Source organism: Microcaecilia unicolor, chromosome 1 (genome assembly GCF_901765095.1).
Source record: "Microcaecilia unicolor chromosome 1, aMicUni1.1, whole genome shotgun sequence".
NCBI classification, from domain to species: Eukaryota; Metazoa; Chordata; class Amphibia; order Gymnophiona; family Siphonopidae; genus Microcaecilia; species Microcaecilia unicolor.
In genome coordinates this window covers 92,691,739-92,718,091 of record NC_044031.1, presented here as the reverse complement: position 1 = coordinate 92,718,091, position 26,353 = coordinate 92,691,739, and the positions used below count along the sequence as shown (strand labels likewise).

At 42.4% G+C, this 26,353-nt stretch overlaps 1 protein-coding gene across 1 annotated transcript in view; it reads right to left on the bottom strand.

The window, feature by feature from the left end:
• CUL2 (cullin 2) overlaps window positions 1-26,353 on the bottom strand; it is a 419,462-nt gene that overhangs the window by 194,755 nt on the left and 198,354 nt on the right. The window contains exon 8 of the mRNA XM_030199038.1: window positions 25,164-25,246. Within this exon, the coding sequence (XP_030054898.1) occupies window positions 25,164-25,246 (83 nt within the window). The remainder of the gene's footprint in view (window positions 1-25,163; window positions 25,247-26,353) is intronic.

Sequence of the window (26,353 nt, the reverse complement as noted above, 5' to 3'; positions counted from 1 at the left end):
TGGAAAGAGAAAACAAACAATTCACGTCTACCCGTTCCACTTCATTCATTATTTTATAGACCTCTTATCATATCTCCCCATAGCCATCTTTTCTACAAGCTGAAGAGCCCTAGATGCTTTAGCCTTTCCTCATAGGGAACTCATCCCATCCCCTTTATCATTTTTGTTGCCCTTCTCTGTACCTTTTCTAATTCCACTATATTTTTCTTGAGATGAAGCAACCAGAACTGAACACAATATTCGAGATAAGGTCACACCATGGACCGATACAAAGGCATTATAATGTCCTCACTTTTGTTTTCCATTCCTTTCCTAATAATATCTAACATTCTATTTGCTTCCTTAGCCGCCGCAGCACAATGAGCAGAGGGTTTCAATGTATTATCATCAACAACACCGAGATCCACACCCTTGTCACCTCTCGCTTGGATTATTGCAATTTACTTCTCACTTCTCTCTCCTCTCCAGTCCTGTCCAAAATTCTGCAGCACAGCTTATTTTCCACCAAAAATCGTATACCCACACTAGCCCACTCCAAGTCACATCACTGGCTCCCTGTCCGCTTCCATATACAGTTCAAACTTCTCTTACTGAACTTTAAATGCATCCATTCTGCAGCCCCCCATTACCTCTCCACTCTCATCTCTCCCTACATTCCTTCCCGTGACCTCCGCTCACTGGACAAATCTCTCGTCATCCCCCTTCTCCTCCACTGCTAACTCCAGGCTTCGTTCCTTTTCTCTTGCGGCACCTTATGCCTGGAATAAACTTCCTGAGCCTGTACATCTAGCGCCATCTCTACCTGTTTTCAAATCTATGCTGAAAACCCACCTTTTCACTGCTGTTTTTGGCTCCTAGCCACTACTCATTTGACTCCCCCCCCTTGTTCCTTCTCACCCAGTACTTCCCTCGCCCTTAATTGTCTTGTCTGTCTGTATTATTTTAGATTGTAAGGGACTGTCTCTCTATGTCAGGTGTTCAGTGCTGTGTGCGTCTGGTAGCGCTATATAAATGCTAATAATAATAATCCCTTTCTTGGCCAGTGACTCCTAACGTGGAACCCTGCATTACGTAGCTATAGTTGGGGTTCCTCTTTTCCACATGCTTCATTTTGCACTTGGTCACATTAAACATCTGCCATTTAGACGCCCAGTCTCCCAGTCTTGTAAGGTCCTCTCACGATTTAACAACTTTGAATAACTATTATTAAGAACAAAACTACAGCGCATATTCAAACGCATGGATTAATGAGACAAAGTCAACATGGATTTAGTGAAGGGAAATCTTGCCTCACCAATCTACTACATTTCTTTGAAGGGGTGAACAAACATGTGGATAAAGGGGAGCCAGCTGATATTGTGTATCTGGATTTTCAGAAGGTGTTTGACAAAGTACCTCATGAAAGACTACAGAGGAAATTGGAGAGTCATGGGATAGGAGGTAGTGGCCTATTGTGGAATAAAAACTGGTTAAAAGATAGAAAACAGAGAGTAGGGTTAAATGGTCAGTATTCTCAATGGAGAAGGGTAGTTAGTGGAGTTCCCCAGGGCTCTGTGCTGGGACCGCTGCTTTTTAACATATTTATAAATGACCTAGAGATGGGAGTAACTAGTGAGGTAATTAAATTTGCTGATGACACAAAGTTATTCAAATTCGTTAAATCGCAGGAGGATTGTGAAAAATTACAAGAGGACCTTACGAGACTGGGCGTCTAAATGGCAGATGACGTTTAATGTGAGCAAGTGCAAAGTGATGCATGTGGGAAAGAGGAACCCGAATTATAGCTATGTCATGCAAGGTTCCACGTTAGGAGTTAGGGTTAGGAATCACGTACCAAGAAAGGGATCTAGGTGTCGTCGTTGATGATACGTTGAAACCTTCTGCTGAGTGTGCTGTTGCGGCTAAGAAAGCAAATAGAACGTTAGGTATTATTAGGAAAGGAATGGAAAACAAAAATGAGGATGTTATAATGCCTTTGTATCGCTCCATGGTGCGACCGCATCTCGAATATTGTGTTCAATTCTGGTCGCCGCATCTCAAAAAAGACATAGTGGAATTAGAAAAGGTGCAGAGAAGGGCAATGAAAATGATAAAGGGGATGGGGCGACTTCCCTATGAGGAAAGGCTAAAGCGGCTAAGGCTCTTCAGCTTGGAGAAAAGGCGGCTGAGGGGAGATATGATAGAGGTCTATAAAATAATGAGTGGAGTTGAACGGGTAGATTTGAAGCGTCTGTTCACGCTTTCCAAAATACTAGGACTAGGGGGCATGCGATGAAGCTACAAGTAGTAAATTTAAAACGAATCAGAGAAAATCTTTCTTCACTCAACATGTAATTAAACTCTGGAATTCATTGCCAGAGAATGTGGTAAAGGCGGTTAGCTTCTTTTTTTTTTTTATATATATATATAAGCAACGTCATACAAAGCAAAGTTAAAACAGTCAGCACAATATCCAAACAATTGTTGCAGAAGATACAATGCACAAAAGGTGCCTCCATCTCAATATTACATTTACCAAATACAGCTCAGTATTGACTTTTTCCAATAATCCCCTCTCCCACCAAATCTTTTGTACTGCATTCACACCTCGCTCACAACCATTCCGTATCCACTCCATTCAGCCACATACCCCTCACCCTTCCACATCGGCTAACCCACCCACCCCCCGTGTTATGAAAGGGTAAACTATAACCCCCCCTCCTTCCTTAGGAGTGCAACAGTTCCAGGCAACTTATCCAAAGCAGGGTGTATTGTCTATTATCCAGTCGCTGAGATTTGGAATATACCAGCTTCTCAAACTTTCCCATTTCTCTCATTTTTACTGTCCAACAGTCATATGGGATGTTGTCAGATGTTGTCCAGAACTGCAAAATTGTCTTCTTGACCAACAGCAGTGACACATATACAAAGCGTCTCTGTGGCTGTGTGAGGCTCTGTGCAACCAATAGAGCCTGATCACCCAACAGTAAAGTAGCATAGTCCCACTCCAAGTTCTTACCTACAACCTTGTTTATCAGGTGAAACACCTCATTCCAAATAACTAGGTTTGGACACTCCAGGAAGGCATGTAGTAGTGTCCCCCGTTCCTTTTGACACCTGCTATACCTGTCCGATTCCCATAACCCCATTGCAGCCCCTTTTCCTTTCGATATGTACGCCCTATGGAGTATTTTATATTGGGTATCCTGTAGGTCTGTGGATTTAACCATTTCATAGAGACTGGAAAAGAGTGCTCTAAACTGTGGGTAGTCATATTCTCTGCCAAGATCTTTGTTCCATTGGTGCAGCAACTTCTCCATATCTACCCTGGGTAATGACATTTTTAGTACCTTATACCAGGTAGCTAATTTATTCAATGACCCGGGGACCCTCATAAGTAAGAGCTCCAACTCACCATACTCCCATGACTACCCAAAACGATTCTTCAAGGAGTGCCAATAGTGTCTCACCTGAAGAAAAGGTAGCAGATGATTATTCGGTAACTTCCATTGCTCCTTAACCTGGTCAAAATTGGGTAAATTACCTACGCATTTGTCGAGTAGTTGACCTATGTTGACGCATCCCCTCTCCTTCCATATCCTAAATACTGAAGCCCCCATTCCTGCTGGGAAGTCTACGTTGCCCATGAGGCCCAAAAAAGGTGAGGCTTCCGGTGTCTTCCCCTGTCTGCCCCTCCACCAACTCCATGCCCATCTCAAGGGTCTAAGAAACCCCAACTTAGATGCTACTTGTGGAGTTTTATTGGGGGTCATATGCAGAAGATTTATAACCGAGTATGGGTGCCCCCACTCCTCCATCCACTCCGTTGGCGTGTAATGGTGCAGCCCTGTAATACCCTCATATATGAACCTTAGGAGAGCCGCTATATTATACAATCTTAGGTCAGGGAGATTCAGATCTCATTCTTTGCCATGAATTAACCACCTCTGTCCTATCCGAAACCCTTTATACCGCCATATGAAGGAACAAATAAGCGAGTGGAAAAAACACTCATCCTTCCGTAAGATCCATATGGGTGCTGCCTGTAATGGGTATAAGATCTTAGGAAGAAGAATCATCTTCACCAAGGCCACCCTTCCCATTAACGACAAAGGTAGCTCTTTCCATGCCTCACAAAGGCATTTTACTTTCTCTATGTGATCAGTGACGTTATGCTTATAGAAAACCGTCGGGTTTATACTAAGGAATATCCCCAGATATCGCATAGGACCCTTGGAAGGTGCTATAGGCAGGGCCGAAAGTTGAGAGGACCCTACATCCCCCGCCAAAGGCAAAACCTCTGATTTGTTACAATTGACCCTCAGGCCCGATAAATCCCCAAAAGAGTGCACAATATTGAGTGCTTCCGGCAATTGCCTTGGGGCATGAGAAAAGTATAGTAAGATATCATCTGCAAAAAGATTAATTCGTGCCTCCCTTTGTCCCACAAACACCCCCTGAAGTTGGGTACTATTCCTAATTTTGATAGCTAATGGTTCGATGGCTAGCAGAAAGAGAAGTGGGGAGAGAGGGCAACCCTGATGCGTTCTCCTTTGTAAGGAAAAAGCTTCCATAAGAATAAAATTAACTAGCAACTGTGCTTTGGGGAGAGTATAAAGAGCATTGACCCATTTTACAAAAGGTGCATCAAGGCCAAACCGATCCAATACCCAAAAAAGGTATTGCCAAGATATGCTATCAAATGCCTTTTCCATATCCAGTCCTACTATAGCTCCCAGTCCTCCCTTACCCCTGTGTTCATGAATCACCGACATGGCTCTGATAAGATTCATGGAAGCATAGCGTCCCGGCACGAATTCAACCTGATCTTCATGCACCAACATAGGAATTACCCTGTTTAGCCTTCGGGCTAGCACTGCCGCTAACAGCTTGATATCTTGGTTCAAAAGTGAGATGAGGCGGTAAGAACCCATTTGAGCTGCATCTTTGCCATGTTTTGGTAATAATACGATGTGAGCTAGAATCTGATGTAAGCCACTTAAACAATTTATACCTCTGGAAATAAATGTCCCGTTCTGCCCTCAAATCCAAAAGTGCATCAATCTTTTGTCTAACCTGCATCATATGGTTTTTTTCTGCATTACTCATTTTCAATACATGTTGCCTACGAATCTGCTGGTATTCCTGGGACAAACTCAAGAGCTCCGCTTCCCTCTTCTTCCTTTGAGATGCAGCATATGCTATTATATGGCCCCTTAGGACCACTTTTGATGCCTCCCAATAAGTAACAGTGCCCACCCTCCCGTCCTGATTGAAAGCCTGATATTCTAGCCACTTCTCTCTCAAAAAGGCGTGAAAGGCCCTGTCACTATACAGGGAGGGGGAAAATTTCCACACTCTATCCTTGGTACCTTCAGTAAAGGAAATACTAACCATAACTGCCCAGTGGTCAGAAAAAGCGACATCTAAGATTCTGCTAACTTGGTCTGGGAAAAATAATGATTGCGAGACTAGCAGGTAATCCAGTGTCGTATATATCTGATGTGGATGAAGAGAAAAAGGTAAACTCCCTGTCGTGGGGGTGAAAAATCCTCCATAGATCAAGTACTCCCAATCTGGAAATAAAAAATTAACTCCCTGGGTCTCAACGCGTCCCATTCGGGGTTTAGGAGATTTGTTATCCACCAATGGATCTGCCAGCATGTTATAATCCCCCCCCCCCCCCCCCCCAAGACCATCTGATAATTGGGGTATTGAGCCACTTTAGCCACTAAGCCAGAGAAGAACTTGTGTGAGTAGATATTTGGCCCATAAATGTTACATAATAAAAGGCATCGACCCCATAACTCCCCTAGCAGAATTATAAATCTGCCTTCCTTATCGTGTATGACCTTATGTGTATGGAAAGGCAGTTGTTTATGCAATAAGATGGCCACTCCCCTTTGTCTGCTGGTGTTATACGAGGAACCACTTCCCCCACCCATCCCCCTTTTCAATTTTTGATGTTCCAATTGTGTTAAGGGGTTTCTTGTAGGTATACTTTATCCGCCCCCTCTTTCCTTAACCAAGATAAAAGTTTAGTACGTTAATAGGTGAGTGTATACCATCAATGTTGAGGGACACAATTTTTAAGTTAACCATCTATACTCGTGCACATAGAAACGCAAAGACCTTGGAATGGCAGAATCCCCCGGGGCTCTCAGCCCAACCCCGGAGGGCCCCACACCCACCACCAAAAACAACCCTGCCCGTGTAGCCACAGAAAGAGACCACCACCCCTCCATCCACATAATTACCTTTCGCCTCTTGACGTGTACCCCACTTATGCCAAAGAATCCTTTACCCTCCCACATACAGCTCCCTACCCCCCCTCCCCGATACATCCATATCCACAAACACTGTAACCACACATACCCCTCCCTGCATTACGTAGCATTACGACACACACCCCCCCTTCCCCCTCACCCAGAATATTCCTAATCCTTCTCCTACAAAACCAGGCAAGAGCCCGCCCTCCAACCCCGCCCATCCCCCCCATTACAACTGTCCCAATTCCTGTGCTGCATGGCAAATAGTTCCTACATTGTCAAACTGTACAGTAATACAACATGTAAATCCATTAGGAACACAGATATCACCCCCCTTCATTCCACAACTCTCCCCCGAACAGTCCAAAACCTCCCTCCACTAATGCCAAGAGCACTGAACTCCAGATTTTTCCTGTCCGAGAAACTTGCAGTTTATAACTGGAGATACTTAAAGAACAACTGTAAACCTGAAGTTCACTTAGAAACACCACTCTCTTTCATAACTAAAGAAAAAACCTGATAGTTCTTGTAACACAGTTCAAGGGTTTGTCGTTCTGATTGGGATCCATTTCATTCCGTTCTAACTTTGACAGGAAAAGCTTTAGCCTCCAGCGCATCCTGGATAAACACCGATTTGTTCCTCCTTGCCAAATGCGTAGCTTTGCAGGGTAGAGAAGGGGCAAACCGAACTCCTTTCTTGTGGAGCGCCGTACACGTGGGTGCCAGTAGCTCTCCCGCTGCACCGCAACTCGTGCAGAGTAATCATTGAAGAGCAATAATTGATGGCCCTTTTACTCCACAACCGCCTTGGCGCGAAAACGCCTTCAGAACTCGTTCCTCGCCATCCAGTGACGAAGTGGGCAATAGCCGTTCTTGGTTTGGTGTTAGGCTCCCCTTTGGCACCGATACGATGCTCCCGATATCAGCAGCAAAAAAACACTCCTGCCTCCTTCAAGGCCCAGATTATCCGGCAGCCACGAGTCAAAGAAGTGATATAGATGGGAATCCCAGGCTACCGATTCTGGAAGCCAACCACTCTTAAATTATTTCTCCTGCTGCGATTTTCCTGCTCCTCTATTCGGTCACACAGCTCCTTTGCTTCCTTCTGCAGCGCGGTCAAACGGACCTCCATAGCTCGTGCTTTGTCCTCCCTGGTCGAGACCCTCTGCTCTACCTCACTTAGTCTCCGCGACTGCGTTTCAAATTTTTCATGGATCTCGTCCACCGTGGACTGAAGCTTATTGACACTATCTTCTAACGCTGCTGAGACTGATTTAGATATTTCTTGCACCCACTTCCGCTGGTTGCTGCGCAGTTGGGTTTATAGATGGTAACATCTGGGTCTCCGCATCTTGTAGGAGCCGGCCTTGCGCGAGGTCTTTGAGCTTCTTTGTGCCCTTGTGGGCATACCTCTCAAAGCCTGTCCTTGCAAACTTCACCAGGGAGCCCTGGAAGTATTCTAAGTTCCATTGTGAACCTCTGGGAGGGTTGCAAGACACAGCGAATCGTGGCTTTTAGCAGATTTCAGCATGTGTCGGAGGAGCCACTCTCTCTTGTCTGCTTTCAGGAGCAGGCATCACGTGACCCCCCCCCCCCCCCCCCAAGGCGGTTAGCTTAGGCAGAGTTTAAAAAAAGGTTTGGACGGCTTCCAAAAGGAAAAGTCCATAGACCGTTATTAAATGGACTTGGGGAAAATCCATTATTTCTGGGATAAGCAGTATAAAATGTTTTGTAACATTTTTGGGATTTTGCTGGGTATTTGGACCTGGATTGGCCACTGTTGGAAAACAGGATCGGGGCTCGATGGACCTTTGGTCTTTCCCAGTATGGCAATACTTATGTACTTATTAGCGAAATTTAATTACCTCACTAGTTACTCCCATCTCTAAATCATTAAAAATATGTTAAAAAGCAGCGCGTCCCAGCACAGACCCCTGGGGAACTCCACTATTTACCCTTCTCCATTGAGAATACTGACCATTAACCCTACTCCCTGCCCCACTTTATCCAATAACTTAAATATAAAAGGTTGAAGAGACCTGGTCAAAGGCCTTCTCTCTACTGATGCAGAAAAAATCATACCCTGCTCCTCCCCTTGGCTTTCTATTAAGATAAGAACCCTCCTCAGATATACCCTGTATGTCTATCATGCATGAGCCAACTGGTTTGGATCAATATGAAAAGTTCTGAGAAGAGAGGACATTTCTGTGGGTAGTGACATTATTTTACTTTGTGCTGGTAACTTAAAGATTGGGTCTAAAGAGGAACTGTAGGATATTGATAACACAGTTAGAAATTTAAAAAAAAAGTAAAAAAAAAACAAACAAACTTATTGGCTAGTCTCCATACCCTTTTCCCCATAGTTTTTAAACTTAATTTTCTGCCACAGCATTAACAGATAGTCTCTAGAAGTCCACAGTAGGACCTAATTCAGTCCTCATTTTCCACCACCCACCCCTAGCTCAACTCTTTATTTCTCATGAACTCATGGTGCGAATGCATTTCAACTAAAACTTAACACAGAAAAAACACACTGTCCTTATCCTCTCATCCCAATATAACACATATAAACCCACCAACATAACCATCCCAGATTGTACCCTCCCAATATCAGCCAGCCTGAAATTCTCAGAGTTACAATCTACCGAAACCTCATACTAGAGAGCCAAGCGAAAGCTACAACAATGATAATGTTCCACTCAATGTGGAAGCTCAAATGAGTGAAACCTTTTTGCCCCAAGGGAATATTTCGCAACTTGGTATACATCTATGGTACTAAGCCATCTTGACTACTGCAATGGAATCTATGCGGGATGCAAAGAACAAATCATAAAGAAACTCTCAAACTGCTCAAAACACAGCAGCCAGGCTCATATTCGGAAAAAACAAGATTCGAAAGCGCAAACCTCCATGAGAAAAACTACACTGGCTCCCAATTAAAAACGCATTGCGTTCAAAATCTGCACCTTGTCATAAATCATCTACGGCGAAGCCCCAGGATACATGACAGACCTCATAGACCTACCAACCAGAAAACATCAAGATCATCACAAACATACCTAACCTCACCACCCAAGCTGCAAAGGACTCAATACAAATCAATCTACTTATCCAGCTTCTCCTACATAGGCACGCAACTATGGAACGCATTATCAAGCGCCGTGAAAACAACACATGACCATCTCAACTTCCGGAAACTACTAAAAACCAACCTGTTCAAAAGGCATACCTTAATGATCCAACTTAAATGCCTTAACCCCTGCAACATACTAAAACCAAAAATCGTATTGGACATAGCTTAACTTTTTCTCCTTTATAAATTCCCTAATCTATCACACATGACCTTTATTCTACCATAACTACACTCTGTAATTGTTCATACCAGTATTGGCGATCACCTCTACGGTACTATGTAAGCCACATTGAGCCTGCAAATAGGTGGGAAAATGTGGGATACAAATGTAACAAATAAAAAAATAAATAAATAATTAGGACGAGGGGAGTTTTTATTAGAGTTTTAATTGTTTTAATTAGTTTTGAGAAGCAAACAAGGCTCCTTATATTCATCTGCTCTCCCTAGTACCTTAAGAGTTTTAATTAAACAACTCTATAAATACTAAATGCAGACAGTAGTCCCAGCAGCGAGAGGGGTGCTATCCAGTCTTTTGCATTGAGTGTCACATTTATGAATATCTCTCACTGGGAGAGGTACTATGTGTGTGCTCGATGCAAAGAGCTTCTAGATCTCAGAGAACAAGTCTGTTCTCTTGAGGCTAGAGCAGCAGACTTGGATGAGCTGAGGGAGACAGAGAGGAGGTCTACAGGGACGTTGTAGAGAAGTCTCACCTCTAATCTGGCCAGCCCCTGTGTTGCCTTGGAGGAGGGAGGATTTCTAAAAGGAGATCATCACCCTGGTGCAGTGGTAGTAATCCTGTAGCCAGGACCAGCACACCAGGGGATGCAATATCCGTTTGCACCGAGGATGTGTCTCCAGGAGATACTGCCCAGGAGGAAGGGTTAGGACAGTTGTTGTAGTTGGTGATTCAAATATAGCATATAGATAGCTGGGTGGCTTGTTGGACATGAGGATCGCCTGGTCACTTGCCTGCCTGGTGCGAAGGTGGCAGACCTTATGCTGTCACCTAGATAGTGATGGGGAAGAGCTGGCTGGTCTTTGGTACATGAGGGTACCAATGACAGAGGAAAATGTGGGAGAGAGGTTCTGGAAGCCAAATTTAGGCTCTTAGGTATAAAGTCAAATCAGAACATCTAGGAAAGGATTTTCCAAAGTGCTACCCATTCCATGTGCAGGGCCCAAGAGACGTCAGAGCTCAGGAGTCTCAATGTGTGGACTGGTGCAGGGAGAAGGATTTAGATTTGTAAGAAACTGGGCACTATTCTGGGGAAGGGGGAGCTATTCCAGAAAGATGGGCCCACCTTAACCAGGGTGGGACCAGGGCCTTGCTGGCATCGGCATTTAAAAAGGAGACAGAGCAGCTTTTAAACTAGAACCTGGGGGATGGCCGACAGTAATTCAAAAACACATGGTTCGGAACAAGAATCTTTCAAAGTTATCACCAAAACAGGGAAGATAGGGTATTCTGATAGCGAGGTTGCAAAAGACTGTAGTAGATCAGGTGACCTTAAGTAAAATCAGACAAAGATTGCAAATTAACACTCTCAACTAATGAGCAAGATATAAACAGGAACAACAAACACAGTTTTGAACTGTCTATATGCGAATGCCAGAAGCCTAAAAAAAATCAGATGGGAGAGTTAGAATATATTGCACTAAATGAAAAATTAGATATAATAGGCATCTCTGAGACCTGGTGGAAGGAGGATAACAAGTGGAACACTGTTATACCAGGGTACAAATTATTCGTAGGATAGGCGGATTGAATTGGTGGAGGAGAAGCTTTCTATGTTAAGGAAAGCCTTGAATCAAATATATTGAAAATTCTGCAGGAAACAAAACACATTTTGGAATCTCCATGAATTGAAATTCCATGTGTAAAGGGGAAAAGGACCGTGATAGAAGTGTACTACTATCCACCTGGCCAGGATGAACAGACGGATGTAGAAATGTTATCAGAAACAAACTGGGCAACAAAATAAAATAATTGGTGATTTCAATTACCCCAATATTGACTGGGTAATTGTAACATCGGGACACGCTAGGGAGGTAAAATTCCTTGATGAAATCAAGGACAGCTTTATAGAGCAGTGGGTACAGGATCCAACAAGAGAAGGAAAAATTCTAGACCTATTCCTTAATGGCACACATGATCTGGTGCAGGAGGTAATGGGGCCGCTTGATAACAGTGATTATAATATGATCAGATTTGATATCGGCTTTGGAGTCAGTACACAGCAAATCCAATATGTTAGTGCTTAACTTTCAAAAAGGAACCTAAGAAAAAATGTGAAGAATGGTGAAAAAAAAACTTAAGAGGAGCAGATGCGACGGTCAAAAATTTACATCAGGCTTGGACGCTGTTCAAAAACACCATCCAGGAAGCCCAGGCCAAATATATTCCATGTAATAAAAAAGGAGGAAGGAAGACCAAATGATAGCCAGCATGGTTAAAAAGTGAGGTGAAGGAAGCTATTAGAGCAATCAGAAAATCCTTCAGAAAATAGAAGACTGAACCGACTGAAAATTATAACATATAACAACATAGTAAATGATGGCAGATAAAGACCTGTACGGTCCATCCAGTCTGCCCAACAACATAAACTAAGAAAGAGCATAAGAAGTCAAATGCAAAGCGCTGATAAGGAAGGCTTTGAAAAAAAGATTGCACTGGACCGCTAGATGACCGAGGGGTACAAGGGGCAATCACGGAAGACAAAGCCATAGTGGAGAGATTAAATGAAATCTTTGCTTCGGCCTTCACCAAAGAAGATTTGGGAGAGATACTGTTGCCAGAAATGGTATTCAAAGCTGACAAGTCAAAGAAACTGAATGAAATCTCTATAAACCTGGAGGATGTAATGGCAAAATTTGACAAATTAAAGAGTAGCAAATCTCCTGGACCGGACTGTATTCATCCCCGAATACTAAGAGAATTAAAAAATGAACTTCCGGAACTATTAGTAGTAATATATAATTTATCTTTAAAATCAAGCATGGTTCCAGAAGACTGGAGGGTAGCCAATGTAACGCCAATTTTTTTTTTTTAAAGGTTCCAGAGGTGATCCGGGAAATTATAGACCTGTGAGCCTGACGTCGGTGCCAGGCAAAATGGTAGAGACTATTATAAAGAACAAAATTACTGAGCATATTCAAAAGCATGGGTTAATGAGAGAAAGGCAACATGGATTTAGTGAAGGGAAAGCTTGCCTCATAAATCTATTACATTTCTTTGAAGGGGTGAACAAACATGTGGATAAAGGTGAGCCGGTTGATATTGTGTATCTGGATTTTCAGAAGGCGATTGACAAAGTACCTCATGAAAGACTCCAGAGGAAATTGGAGAGTCATGGGATAGGATGTAGTGTTCATTGTGGATAAAAACTGGTTAAAAGATAGAAAACAGAGAGTAGGGTTAAAATGGTCAGTATTCTCAATGGAAGAAGGGTAGATAGTGGGGTTCCTCAGGGGTCTGTGCTAGGACCGCTACTTTTTAACATATTTATAAGTGATTTAGAGATGGGAGTAACTAGTGAGGTAATTAAATTTGCTGATAACACAAAGTTATTCAGAGTTGTTAAATCACAAGAGGATTACGAAAAAAATTCCAGAGAACTGAAAAACAAGCCAAACACAATCCAAAGGGTTGTGTGGAATGAATGTAAAGAAATGAGGAAAGTGGGAAATACCCTCAGAACCACAGGCTTCTGCCAAGGTCTAATCAACAAGACACTATTTTCATAAAAGACTTTGTGCCAGTAACATAGTAACATAGTAGAGATGGCAGAAAAAAGACCTGCACGTCCATCCAGTCCTGCCCAACAAGATAAACTCATATGTGTACACCTTACCTTGATTTGTACTGTCTTGTTCAGGGCACAGACCGTATAAGTCTAGCCCCACCACTCCTCGCCTCCCAACCACCAACCCTCTTCCCCCCCACCGGCTCTGCCACACAATTTCAGCTAAGCTCCTGAGGATCCATTCCTTCTGCATAGGATCCTTTACTGTATATCCCATGCATGTTTGATTCCGTACGTTTTCATCTCACCACCTCCAACGGAGGCATTCCAAGTATCCACCACTCTCTCCGTGAAAAAATACTTTGACATGTTTCTTGAGTCGCCCCCCTTCAATCTCATTTCATGTCCTCTCGTTCTACCACCTCCCATCTCTGGAAAAGATTTGTTTGCGGATAATACCCTTTCAAATATATTGAACGTCTGTATCATATCACCCCTGTCCTCCTTTCCTTCAGGGTATACATGTTCAGGTCAGCAAGTCTCTCCTCATGACGTCTTGGAACGCAAATCCAATACCATCCTCGTAGCTTTTCTTTGCAGCGCTTCAATTCTTTTTACATCCTTCGCAAGGTACAGCCTCCAAAACTGAACACAATACTCCAGGTGGGGCCTCATCAATGACTTGTACAGGGGCATCAACATTTCCTTTCTTCTGCTGGTCACACCTCTCTCTATACAGCCTACCAACCTTCTCGCTAAGGCCACCGCCTTGTCACACTGTTTCGTCGCCTTCAGATCCTCAGATACTATCACCCCAAGATCCCTCTCCCCCTCAGTACATATCAGACTCTCACCGCCTAACACATAAGTCTCTTGTGGGTTTCTACCCCCTAAGTGCATCACTTTGCATTTCTTCACATTGAATTTTAATTGCCAAACCTTAGACCATTCTTCTAGCTTCCTCAGATCCTTTTTCATGTTTTCCATTCCCTCCCGGGTGTCCACTCTGTTACAAATCTTAGTATCATCCGCAAATAGGCTAACTTTACCTTCTAACCCTTCGGCAATGTCACTCACAAATATACTGAACAGAATCGGCCCCAGCACCGATCCCTGAGGCACTCCACTACTCACCTTTCCCTCCTCTGAGCGAACTCCATTTACCACCACCCTCTGTCGTCTGTCCGTCAACCAGTTCACCACTTCGGGACCTATCTTCAGCCCATCGAGTTATTTAAAAGCCTCCTGTGGGGAACCGTGTCAAAGCTTTCCTAAAATCTAAGTAGATTACGTCTATAGCATGTCGATGATTCAATTCTCCAGTTACCCAATCTGAGAATTCAATGAGATTTGTTTGGCACGATTTCTCTCTGGTAAAACCATGTTGTCTCGGATCTTGCAACTTATTGGCCGTGATCAAGTTTCTTTCATGGGGTAAATATTCTCTACTCTACTCATTCAAAAATGCCATATTGGAGGAACAATGCCTGCATGGTAGCAAGAGAACTCTGTCTTCAAAAGAAAAGCCCTGCAAGAGACATCGGTCATTCGGTCATGTTCCTGCTTTCTGCCTAGCACTGCTCACTTTTACAGCGAAGTGAGTCAGTACTTTTTTTTACATTGCAGAAGCACTGTACAATGAAGTTTATATCTGCTTGGCAACGCATCTCCCGTTTTATAGTGATATTTATTCCTTTATAGGCTCACATATTCAATAATCAGTTGCTCTTTTATCTTGTTCCTTTTATGTAATCTGGAATTTCAGCTCATGTTACAGCTTGTATTTTTCTTTGGATTCATGGACTGATGTCTCCTGCTTTTTATATATTCAATATAGTATCGTTAGATTTGATGAGTTCCTCATAATGGATATGTTCCTTATGTATTATTTGTTACATTTGTACCCCACACTTTCCCACTCATGCAGGCTCAATGTGGCTTACATGGGGCAATGGAGGGTTAAGTGACTTGCCCAGAGTCACAAGGAGCTACCTGAGATATTCATATATATATAATATATATATATATTATATATAAATTTGTTTCAGTTCACTTTTATATATATATATATATATATATATATATATATATATATATATATATATATATATATATATATATATAATTTGTTTCAGTTCACTTTATGTTTTTTTGTATTTTGTGTCATTATAAGTTAATACAGTGCTATTACTTGATCTTTATGCAAATCCCATTTAAGTTTAACTCCCTTTCCTTTAAATGTGCCCATTAATTTATAAATACTACTAGCCGTTAAGCCCGTAAAACGGGCACGTATTAGTGCAGACCAATTTGATAGGGTCCCATCTTAGCCCCGCCCTAGCTCCACCCACCAAGCTCCTTCTGAGCTCCAGGGCTAGCCACCCCTCCCTCTGAGCTCCAGGGCCAACCCCTCCGAGCTCCAGGGCAATCCTCCTCCCTCCCAGCTCCAAGGCCCCCCTCCCTCCCCCCTCCAAGGCCCCCCTCCTTCCGAGCTCCAGGGCAATCCTCCTCCCTCCCAGCTCCAAGGCCCCCCTCCCTCCCCCCTCCAAGGCCCCCCTCCTTCCGAGCTCCAGTCCCCCTCCCTCCGTATTGTAAACGTCATCTTACCTCGTCGGGTTACAGCAGCAGGCAGCAGCAGTGAAATGCATGTGAGCTGTGCGCTTCAGGAGCCTTCCTTTCTCTCTCTCTGCTCTGGTTCCGCCCTCATTTCCTGTTTCCGGGAGGGCAGGACCACAGCTGAGAGAGGGAAGGGAAGGCTCCTGAAACGCCGAGCAGCTCGCAGCTCACACGCTTTTCACTGCTGCCGCCAAAACCCCAACGTAATTTTGATGACGTTACAAATTCTGAGGGAGGGAGAGTGGAACTCGACGGACGGTCGGGGCAGAGTCGCCCTGCCTCTGGACGACGTAACGACGTGTAAACTTCAGAGGGAGGGGGAGTGGAACTCGACAGGTGTTCGGGACGGAGTCGCCCTGCCTCTAGACTGTTGCTCTTTCAACGTTCGGACTCTACTGCGCATTTGCAGGTGAGTCGGTCACATCTCATTTATACGTTTGATAAGCTCCTTTACATGTTAAACTGCACTTATAACATATCTCATTATATTTATATTTATTTTTTGTTTGCTTTTATAGTGTCTGTATGTGGAGAAAACTTCATTTGAATTGCACAGACGGCACCTTTGATAGCAATTCTATTTAGTGTGTGTACTCTGTGGTAAGTTTTTATGTCTCCGCATTTGAGACAGTTTTTAAATGGATATCCCTGTATATCAGTCTATTTTTATGTATGTTTTTTATTTATATATTTAGAATAGTCCACTGCTACATGTTTTTACTGTTCACAGGTATATAATTTACAGTCTATATATATGTTATGCATTTTTCTGCCAATATGTCTGCTTTTAAGTATGAATGCTACATTGTATTTTATCTTATTTTAATATGGTTTAGTATTTGGGTTTCATTTAACCATGTATGTTTTATTATATAATGTATTATATATTTTTAAACATGGCAGGTTTTCATATGTTCTTTTTTATATATATTTTTATACATGTATAATATATGTCTTTATGTTTATATGTGTTTATGTGTCTTTAAGAATTTCAGTTGTGATCCCTGAGGCAGACGCCTTGGTGCGTCAAAACACGGACCGTGTTAGGTTCGTTGAATAATCAATAAAGCGTTTTTCTCAACACCACCTCCTAAGTTGGTTTAGTCTGTGGTCAACCTTACTTCTCTTGTGCTGTGCGGATTCGTCGTAGAGGCTTCTCCTGTTTTGGTGCTCATATTGCAAAATTGTGACAGTCCTGAAATAGATTCTGAATTGGTGGCAAAGATAAAGAGATTCAATCACAAAACCCCAAAGTATTTGGTGAAACAACTCTAAAGAGAAAATGCTACTGTTATGAGACTACTATAAAAGGCATTACCTTGGGAACACAATCTAAAGGTCAGAAAGGTAAAATATCTTCCAGGATTCTCAACCAGCAGAAATACAAACCAAATATTAAGTACCAAAGAAGAAAATAAGTATTCCAAAATGGAAACAAATGACATGGCCAGAAACAGTACCCTTGTGGCACAGAGAAATTTCCAGAGGTTGAGGAAGAATCTAAAGCCATTGGTAAGGACTGTTGCATTTTTAGAAGTACTAGCTATATATAGAAAGGGAGAGAAAAGGAAACAGCCAATTTCAATATGTGGCTGAAAACATGTTAACAAGAAGGTTTTAGACCAGGGGTTCTCAACCCAGTCCTTGGGACACACCTACCCAGCTAAGTTTTCAGGATATCCACAATGAATATGCACGAGCTAGATTTCCATACAAGGAAAGTAATGCATGTATTTCATGCATGTTCACTGTGGGCATCCTGAAAATCTGACTGGTTAGGTGGGTCCTGAGGAGTAGGTTGAGAACCCTAGTTTTAGGAATATAAGTAGCTAGGGCAATATATGGAAAAACAAAGGCTATATTGTAACGATGGCCTACATCTTTCAGGGCTAAGAAGAAAGATTCTAAGTGAGAACTTCAGACAGTATGTTGCCAGGTGTTTAAACTAGGCAATAGGGTGGCACATTAAAGTGTATAAGGCCAGTGGAGAATAAAGCCATGGAAACCACCCCAGGAACTCATGCATTTGCTAAAAGTAGAGAATGCTGGACACAAAGCTAAACAGAACATAAAAAGAAAATTCAAACTGGGTGGAAAGATAGGAGTACAAATGCTTGCAGACTAAGTAATAATGTTACAAATCAGCAAGCCCTAGCCTGGAGGAGAACTTAGACAATATTGCTATTACAGAGACATAGTTCAATTGTTATACCAGGCTATAATCTCTCAGGAAAGACAGGGTAGGAAGAAAGGGAGGGGGAGTAACATTATATGTTAAGGAAGAGGAACCAAGGGTCAATCTGGATAGAGGGAATGGCAAATGTATTTACATTGGTGGTATATACAAGGCCTCCTTCACAGACAGAAGTACACAGAGATTTAATTGAAGACATTCAAAATATAGCTGTGAAAGGAGAAGTAATATGTGATTTTAATATGCCAATGTTAGCTGGGGTATCCCACTGTGGGGTCTTTTAGAAGAAGGGAGAACCGGGACTCTCTACAGGGGGAACTATTCCAGCAGGTGGTAATGGAACTCATGTGGGATGGGGCCATAATTGACTTAGTGCTTATTAATGGGTGTGGTTTAATATTAAGATAGGTGTGGAGAGGGTTCATTCAAAAGTGAAGGTTCTAGACTTCAAAAAAAGAAAACTTTATTCAGATGGGGGATTACCGCAATGAATTCCTGTCTGGATGGGAACATCTGGAAGAAGTTGGAAAGAAATCGCAAAACTGAAAGGAGCTATTTTAAGAGTAACAAACATCTTTGTAAGGAAAGAAAATAAAAGTAAGAGAAAAAGAAGGTGCTCTGGTTCTCAAAAGTAGTAGCTGAAAAGCTATGGAAAAACAGGTTAGCCTTTATAAACTACACGAGATCACAAAAAGAGAAAGACAGGTGACAATATCTAGAAAAGCTAAGCGATGCTGGTAGTCAGTAAAGCAAACATGCAAATAGAAGAAAAATAGCCAATTCGGTAAAATGGGGGGGATAAGACATTTTTTAGATATGTTAGTGATAGGAGGAAGTGCAAAAGTGGCATTGTGAGACTCAAAGGTGAAGGGGAGGAATATGTTAGAAGCTGGTAAAGCTAAGGCAGAATTCCTTAACAAATATTTCTGTTCTCTGTTCATAGCTGAAGGGCCGGGAACAGGACCACAGAAGACAAACAGAAACAGGAACAGAGGAGTGGTAGTCCCTGAATGATTTTCAGAGGACTGTGTTCGTGAGGAACTGGCTAAACTAAAAGGGGACAAAGCGATGGGGCTGGATGACATACATCCAAGGGTACTGGAGGAATTTAGAGAAGTTCTAGTGGCTCTGCTAGCTGACCTTTTCAATGCTTCTCTACAGTCAGGAGTGGTTCCATAAAAGTGGAAGTAAGGAAGAGGTTGAGTACTACAGGCCGGTAAGTCTGACTTTTGTGGTAAGTAAATTAATGGAAATGCTTTTAAAACAGAGAAAAGTAAAGTTTTTGGAATCCAATATATTACAGGACCCGAGGCAACATGGTTTCACTAGAGGCAGATCTTGTCAGACAAATCTGATTAATTTCTTTGACTAGGTGACCAGAGAGTTAGATCGAGGAAAAGCGCTAAATGTGGTATATTTAGATTTTAGCACAGTTCTGCTTTGATGACTAATGAATAAACTGAGTTCCCTTAGTATGGCCCTAAAATGACTGACTGGGTTAGGAACTGGTTGAGTGGAAGGCGACAGAAGGTAGAGGTATATGGAGCTCATTCTGAAGAAAGAATGTTACTAGTGGTGTGCCACAAGGTTCCATTTACGGGCCAGTTTCTTTTTAATATTTTTGTAAGCAATATTGCTGAAGGGCTGTCTGGTAAGGTTTGCCTCTATGTGGATGATATCAAAATCTACAACAGGGTAGACACCCCTTAAGCTGTGGATCACATGAGGAAGGACTTAGAAAAGCTAGAGAAATGGTTTGGAATTTGGCAGCTTAGATTTAATGCTAAAAATGTGCAGTCAAGCATTTGGGCTGCAAAACCCTGAGGGAATGGTACAGTTTAGGGGCTGAAGAATTTTTGTGCCTGAAAGAGGAGTGGCACTTGGGTGTAATTATATGTGATGATCTTAAGGTGGTAAAAAAGGTAGAAAAGGTGACGGCGAAAGTCGAAAAGATTCTTGGGTGCATAGGGAGAGAAATGACCAGTGGGGAAAAGGAGGTGATGATTCCCCTGGTAAGATCTCATTTAGAATATTGTGTACAATTCTGGAGATTGCACTTTCAAAAAGATATAAACAGGATGGAGTCAGTCCAGAGGGTGGCTACTAAAATGGTCAGGGGTCTTCATCATAAAGCATATGGGGACAGACTTAAAGATCTCAATATGTATTCTTTGGAAGAAAGGTGAGCGAAAGGAGATATGATAGAGACATTTAAATTCCTATGCAGCATAAATGCACAGGAGGTGAGTCTCTTTCAAAACATGCATGGGATATGCATAGAGGAATCCTGTGCAGAAGGAATGGATCCTCAGAAGCTTAGCTGAAATTGGGTGGCGGAGCAGGTGGGGGAAGAGGGGGTGGTGGTTGGGAAGCAAGGATAGGGGAGGGCAGACTTATACGGTCTGTACCAGAGCCGGTGATGGGAGGCGGGACTGGTGGTTGGGATGCGGGAAATACTGCTGGGCAGACTTATATGGTCTGTGCCCTGAAAAGGACAGGTACAAATTCAATTCAAGGTAAGGTATACACATATGAGTTTGTCTTGGGCAGACTGGATGGACCATGCAGGTCTTTTTCTGCCATCATCTACTATGTTACTATGTAATTGAAAGGAAGCTCTGGAATGAAAGGGAGTATAGGATGGAGATGAAAGGGGACAGATTCAGAAGTTACCTGAGGAAATACTTATCAGAAAGGGTGGTGAATTCATCTAACAGCCTTCTGGTGGACGTGGTGGAGACGAAAACAGATCTTAATTCAAGAGAGCTTGGAACAAGTATCTCTCTAAAAGGGTGATAGGGAGAGTAGATAGCATGGATGGGCAGACTGGACAGGCCATATAGTCTATCTATCTGTCTACAATTTTCTCTGTTTCTACGGTTCAATAAGTCCTATGAATGGGATACAGCTATAACTGACTATAATCTGCTCCGGAAGGCTATGGATGGCCAAAAAGAGAGAAGTACTTTACGTCAAGAATGATATTAGAACGACTGAAATGCAGGGAGTATAGGGAAAGGAGGAAGCACTGTGGACTGCCTTGACATGAAAAGATATCCAAAAGTTGGAAATGAAATGGGAGGAGCTGTTACTAGTGTGAATGTGTACAATTCAAAAGCTGGGCCAAGTATATAAGACCTCTAAGGGAGAGGAAGGAATCGTAGATGGTATGGATGGGCATACTGGATAGGCCAAATGGTCTCTATCTGCCTTCTTTTTCTATGTTTCTGTTTCAGCCTACTGGTTGTGAACTGGAATATCTCATCTGCACAACCTAAAGTAGAGATTCTGGATGTTTTTTTGAGGAGCTTTATGCAGGCAAATGGTGTTGCAAGCCATAAGGGAAGGGGCAACACTGCAACTAGTACTCAAAACTGGAAACAGGTTGGGTTGATTTTCAAAAAGTTGTTATCTGGAAAGGAATATCCCTAACTCAGAGAACTCCGACTCACCAAGCACATCACGCAACACTATTCAGTTGTACTGGGGGAGAGCTAGAGTGAAGCTGGAGCTACCTGGGTACTGGCAATATTCAGCAACGGTACCTCGATAGATATCCAGTTAATTTAGAAGAAAAAAAACGTGTGCACTAAAAACAAGAGATATCTCTGAGTTTTAAAAGCTTTAATTGTGATCATATAAAGCCCAACATCCTTCACAGACAGACTATATCAGAGGTAAATCACAAGTTTAAAATGAATATTTATTTGTTGCATTTGTATCCCACATTTTCCCACCTATTTGCAGGCTCAATGTGACTTACATAGTACCGTGAGGCAATCGCCTTTCCGGTATGACAAATACAGAGTGATATTATGGTATAATAAGGTGCATGTGTGACAGACACATAAGGGAACAGAAAGGAGGAAGCGTTAAGTTATGTCCAGTTCAGGTATTAGTATCGTTGTGTTGCAGGATTCAGGCATTTAAGTTGGATCATTAGGGTATGCTTTTTTTAACAAGATAGTCTTAATGATTTCCAGAAGTTTGGTAGGTCATACGTTGTTTTTGTGGCGTTTGGTAGTGCGTTCCAAAGTTGCGTGCTTATATAGGAGAAGCTGGATGCATAGGTAGATTTGTATTTGAGTCCTTTGCAGCTTGGGTGGTGAAGGTTTAGGTATGAGCGTGTTTGATCTTGTTGTGTTTCTAGTTGTATCCCAGGGCTTTGCCGTAGATGATTTTATGAACCAGAGTGCAGATTTTGAATGCAATACGTTCTTTGATTGGGAGCCAATGCAGTTTTTCTCGTAGGGATTTGGCGCTTTCAAATCTCGTTTTACCAAATATAAGCCTGGCTGCGCTGTTTGAGCAGTTTGAGTTTCTTTATGATTATTTCTTTGCATCCCGCATAGATTCCATTATAGTAGTCTAGGTGGCTCAGTACCATTGATTCTACCAAGTTGTGAAATATTTCCCTTGGGAAGAAAGGTTTTATACGTTTGAGTTTCCACACTGAGTGGAACATTTTCTTTGTGACAGATTTCGCTTGGCTTTCTAGCGTGAGGTTTCGGTCTATTGTGACTCCAAGAATTTTCAGGCCGTCTGAAACAGGAAGGGTGTAGTCTGGGGTGCTTATGTTAGTGGGTTTGTTCGTGTTGTATTGGGATGAGAGGATGAGACAGTGTGTTTTTTCTGTGTTGAGTTTTAGTTGAAATGCATTCACTCATGAGTTCATGGTGTTAGAGCTGAATTTGATTTCATTGTTGATTTCTGTTAGATCATGTTTGTAAGGGATGTATGTCAAATTTTCTGTAATATTTTTTCAATCAAAAAACAAAGAGATCTCAAGACTTTGCAGTTTCTCAGTTATAAGAACATAAGAATAACCATACTGGGTCCATCCAGTCCAGTATCCAACAATGGTCAATCCAGGTCACAAGTTCCTTGCAGAAAACCAAATTAGTAGCAACATGCCATGCTACCAATCCCGGAGCAAGCAGTGGCTTCCCTCATGTCCATCTCAACAGCATACTATAGAATTTTCCTCCAGGAACCTGTTTTAAACCCAGATACACTAAACACTGTTACCACATCTTCCGGCAATGAGTTCCACAGGTTAACTATTTTTAGACTGAAAAAATATTTCCTCCTATTTGTTTTAAAAGTATTTTCATGTAATTTCACTGAGTGTCCCCTGGTCTTTTTGCTTTTTGAAAGAGTGAAAAATCGATTCACTTTTACCCATTCTACACCACTCAGGATTTTGTAGACCTCAATCATATCCCCCCTCAGCCGTCTCTTTCCAAGCTGAAGAGCCCTAATTCTTTAGACTTTCCTCATATGGGAGGAATTCCATCCCCTTTATCATTTTGGTCACTCTTCTTTAAACCTTTTCTAATTCCGCTGTATCTTTTCTTGATATGGCAACCAGAATGGAACATATACCAAAGTCCTGGAACTTGAGGCTTCCAGGTGGTCAGCAGTACTTTCTGGAGAAGATGTATATAAGCCCAGCCCCAAAGAATCACCTCCAACCTTAGCAATTGGAGGTAATCCCAAGCCCTGGGGCTGCATGGGCACAAAAAGCCTGCTTTGGCAATTGTAGCTAGGAGGCTACACCGGGAATCAGACTCATTCCAGGCGTGTCAAAGACATCTCCCAGGTACTGCAGGTCCTGGGTTGGCTCAAGGCAGCTCTTGTAGTTGATCACTGAGCCTTATCTCTCTAGCAGCTGAATACATGGGATATCGCCACGCAGAATCGACTCGACTCAGCCAATCATCTAAATGGGTGGGATGCACCCACACCCTCTCCTTGTAGAGGAAGGCAGCGACTACACCCATGAACTTGAAAAAAGTCTGAGGTGCGATGGCTTGGCCAAATGGAAGGATCTGGAACCGAAAGTGACAATCCATCATGCAGAACTGCCTGTGTTCTAGGTGAATGAGGATATGAAAGTAGGCCTCAGCCAGATCCAGAGAAGAGAGAAACTCCCCCAGGCAGACCAAAATGATCACTGAGTGGAGGAGCCTCCATGTGGAAATGGGACACCCACAAGCCTGTGACCCTCCCTCCCCATTGAGGCCTAAAATGGGGCAGAAGGCCCTCCCCCCTTGGGGACCATAACATAGATAGAGTAGCAATCCCAATCCATTCTGCAGGTAGGACCTCCTCCATGGCCCGTAACTGGATAAAACGAGCTAGGGTGACCTCCACCGCTCTGCGCTTGGGGAGAGAACGGGGGAGACCATACAGGCATCTGAAAATGGAGATGCAAACTCTTGCAGTAAAAGGTAAGTACAATAGATCATGTTCAAGTTATGTCCTCAGCTACAGTATTTCATAAGATTACTGTGAGGAATGACAATATCTAGCTCTGGATTTGCTCAATAAGCTTGATCCAGTCCTAGATTTACCTAACTGACAGCAAAGACTTATATCAGCTGATATTCAGCCGGCAGCAGACAGCGTTTGTTTTTGTTCATCATCAGCATTAAAACCGGATATTCAAGACGGTTAGCGCATGACCAGTTAAGCTAATATTCAGACTTAACCGGCCATGGGTTAGCATATAAAGACAGCTATTTGTGCGGTCCTATTTATGCACTAAATCTGAATGGTTAGGTCGATCGGGACCTAACTGGATTCCGTCCCTAGAACACCCCCAACATAGCCAGCTTTAAGTTCAGTGCTAACCGGTAATTTTCAGCGATGACTAGTTAAAAGCAGCTGAAAATGATTGGATAGCCACAACCAAGCAAGTTAACCGGTTGGCAGCCGTTTGCGGCTGGTTAACTCATTTTGAATATCGGCAAGGTAGTTCTTATTTCCCAACTGAATTTCTTAAGAAAAGATAGGCTGCAGATAATATAGCAAGATCAAGGCTGGACCAATCCTGTGGGGTAAATCTAGAGCCAGCTGATCTAACAGAATCATTCTTTCATCTCTGATTGGTAGAATGCATACAGTTTGGCATGTTTGAATCTAATAAATCCCACCTCTTACCAAGAGAACTGCACAACTAAAACCTAAAATGGTGCATTATGCTCTTTTCCATATCTACATCTGTAACATCCTCTTCAGTGAGGAGCAACTGTATCAGTGCACATACAAAGCAGTTTCTAATGCACATTTTGTTCCTTGTTTAATCCCATTTTATTAAACCATCATCTTGCATTTTGATTGCATGGGTTTCTTGAATGTTCTTCAAGTAAACTAAACAACCAATAGTGAAATTTACTTACCTATCAAGTCAAAAATGAGACTAAAATTGGCCAGCAACTTACTTTTTGATTTCTCGCAGAAGCATACGAATAAGTGTGTCCTGCAGGGGTTCGATCATTAACTTCCTCCACATATCAAGTGCAAGCGCAGGAGCAAGGAGAGCAGAAAATATGTCAGCCAGCTTTCAAACATGCACGTCATAGTGAAACAGGAATGCAAGGGGTGCAATTACATCAGAATCTATACATGTTTTATTATCCCTTACTTTACATATGCCAAACTATGTTTTATTTCAGAAAACACTGTTAAATAATATATTTGCTTTTACCTATTAGAGGCCAATCAAACTGTTGTATTTGGTTTCAGCCATAACCGAAACTGCCACCGAAACTATACCTTCATTTTCTGCCAAAACAGAAATGTGCCCAAAACCAGGCATGTTGGGTTCGCCAACACAAAAGAAAAAGCCCCCATCTCGCTGGCCTGGGAGTCAGGGAGGGCAGTGAAGGCTGAGGTGTGGGTGTTTGAATTCAGAATGGGATCCTGACTATATTTTTATCTATTCATGCACACATAAATGTTTGTGAGCTGGAACCTAAGAAGACAAACAGGGGTTCTCTCCTACAAACCTTTTTTTTTTTTTTTTGCTGCCAGAGTTGAGCTCCCCTTCCAGAGATGCTATATACCTCAACAATGGAGATATCCTCCTTATAACACATCATACAAAAAATATTCAGATTCTGAATATCACCTCAGAAGCAAAACACACTCATTTCACTATCAACACTGTTTAAAGCAGATGGTTTTTATTGTTTGTGTGGTGACTACAGGATATGGAGACCCAGTCTTGAGCATTTTTATTTTGGGTGCAAAGAGTTGGCTTTCAAATAAGTCAGTCCAAACACTTTACAAAATAACCCCAAACCCTGCAAAATACACTCAAAATCAATACAAACAAACCATGACAGCCCTAACCCACCTATGAAAAGACAAAGATACAAATATTACACTGGGTCCTAGTGCTCCAATATATCTACTCTTGGGAACCTAGAACAAATTGGACTGTTATACATTCCTACACAGACACTACATGCTAGCACAATCCTCACCTCAGTCCATATGCAGGCATGGATAGATCCTCAACTGATACAAGATAAAGGAACTAGAAAACCCATGTACAGACAAAATTTGACCTCCCCGTTCTCCAACACCACACACCAAGAACAGGATGCTACACATCTCTATATAGAAA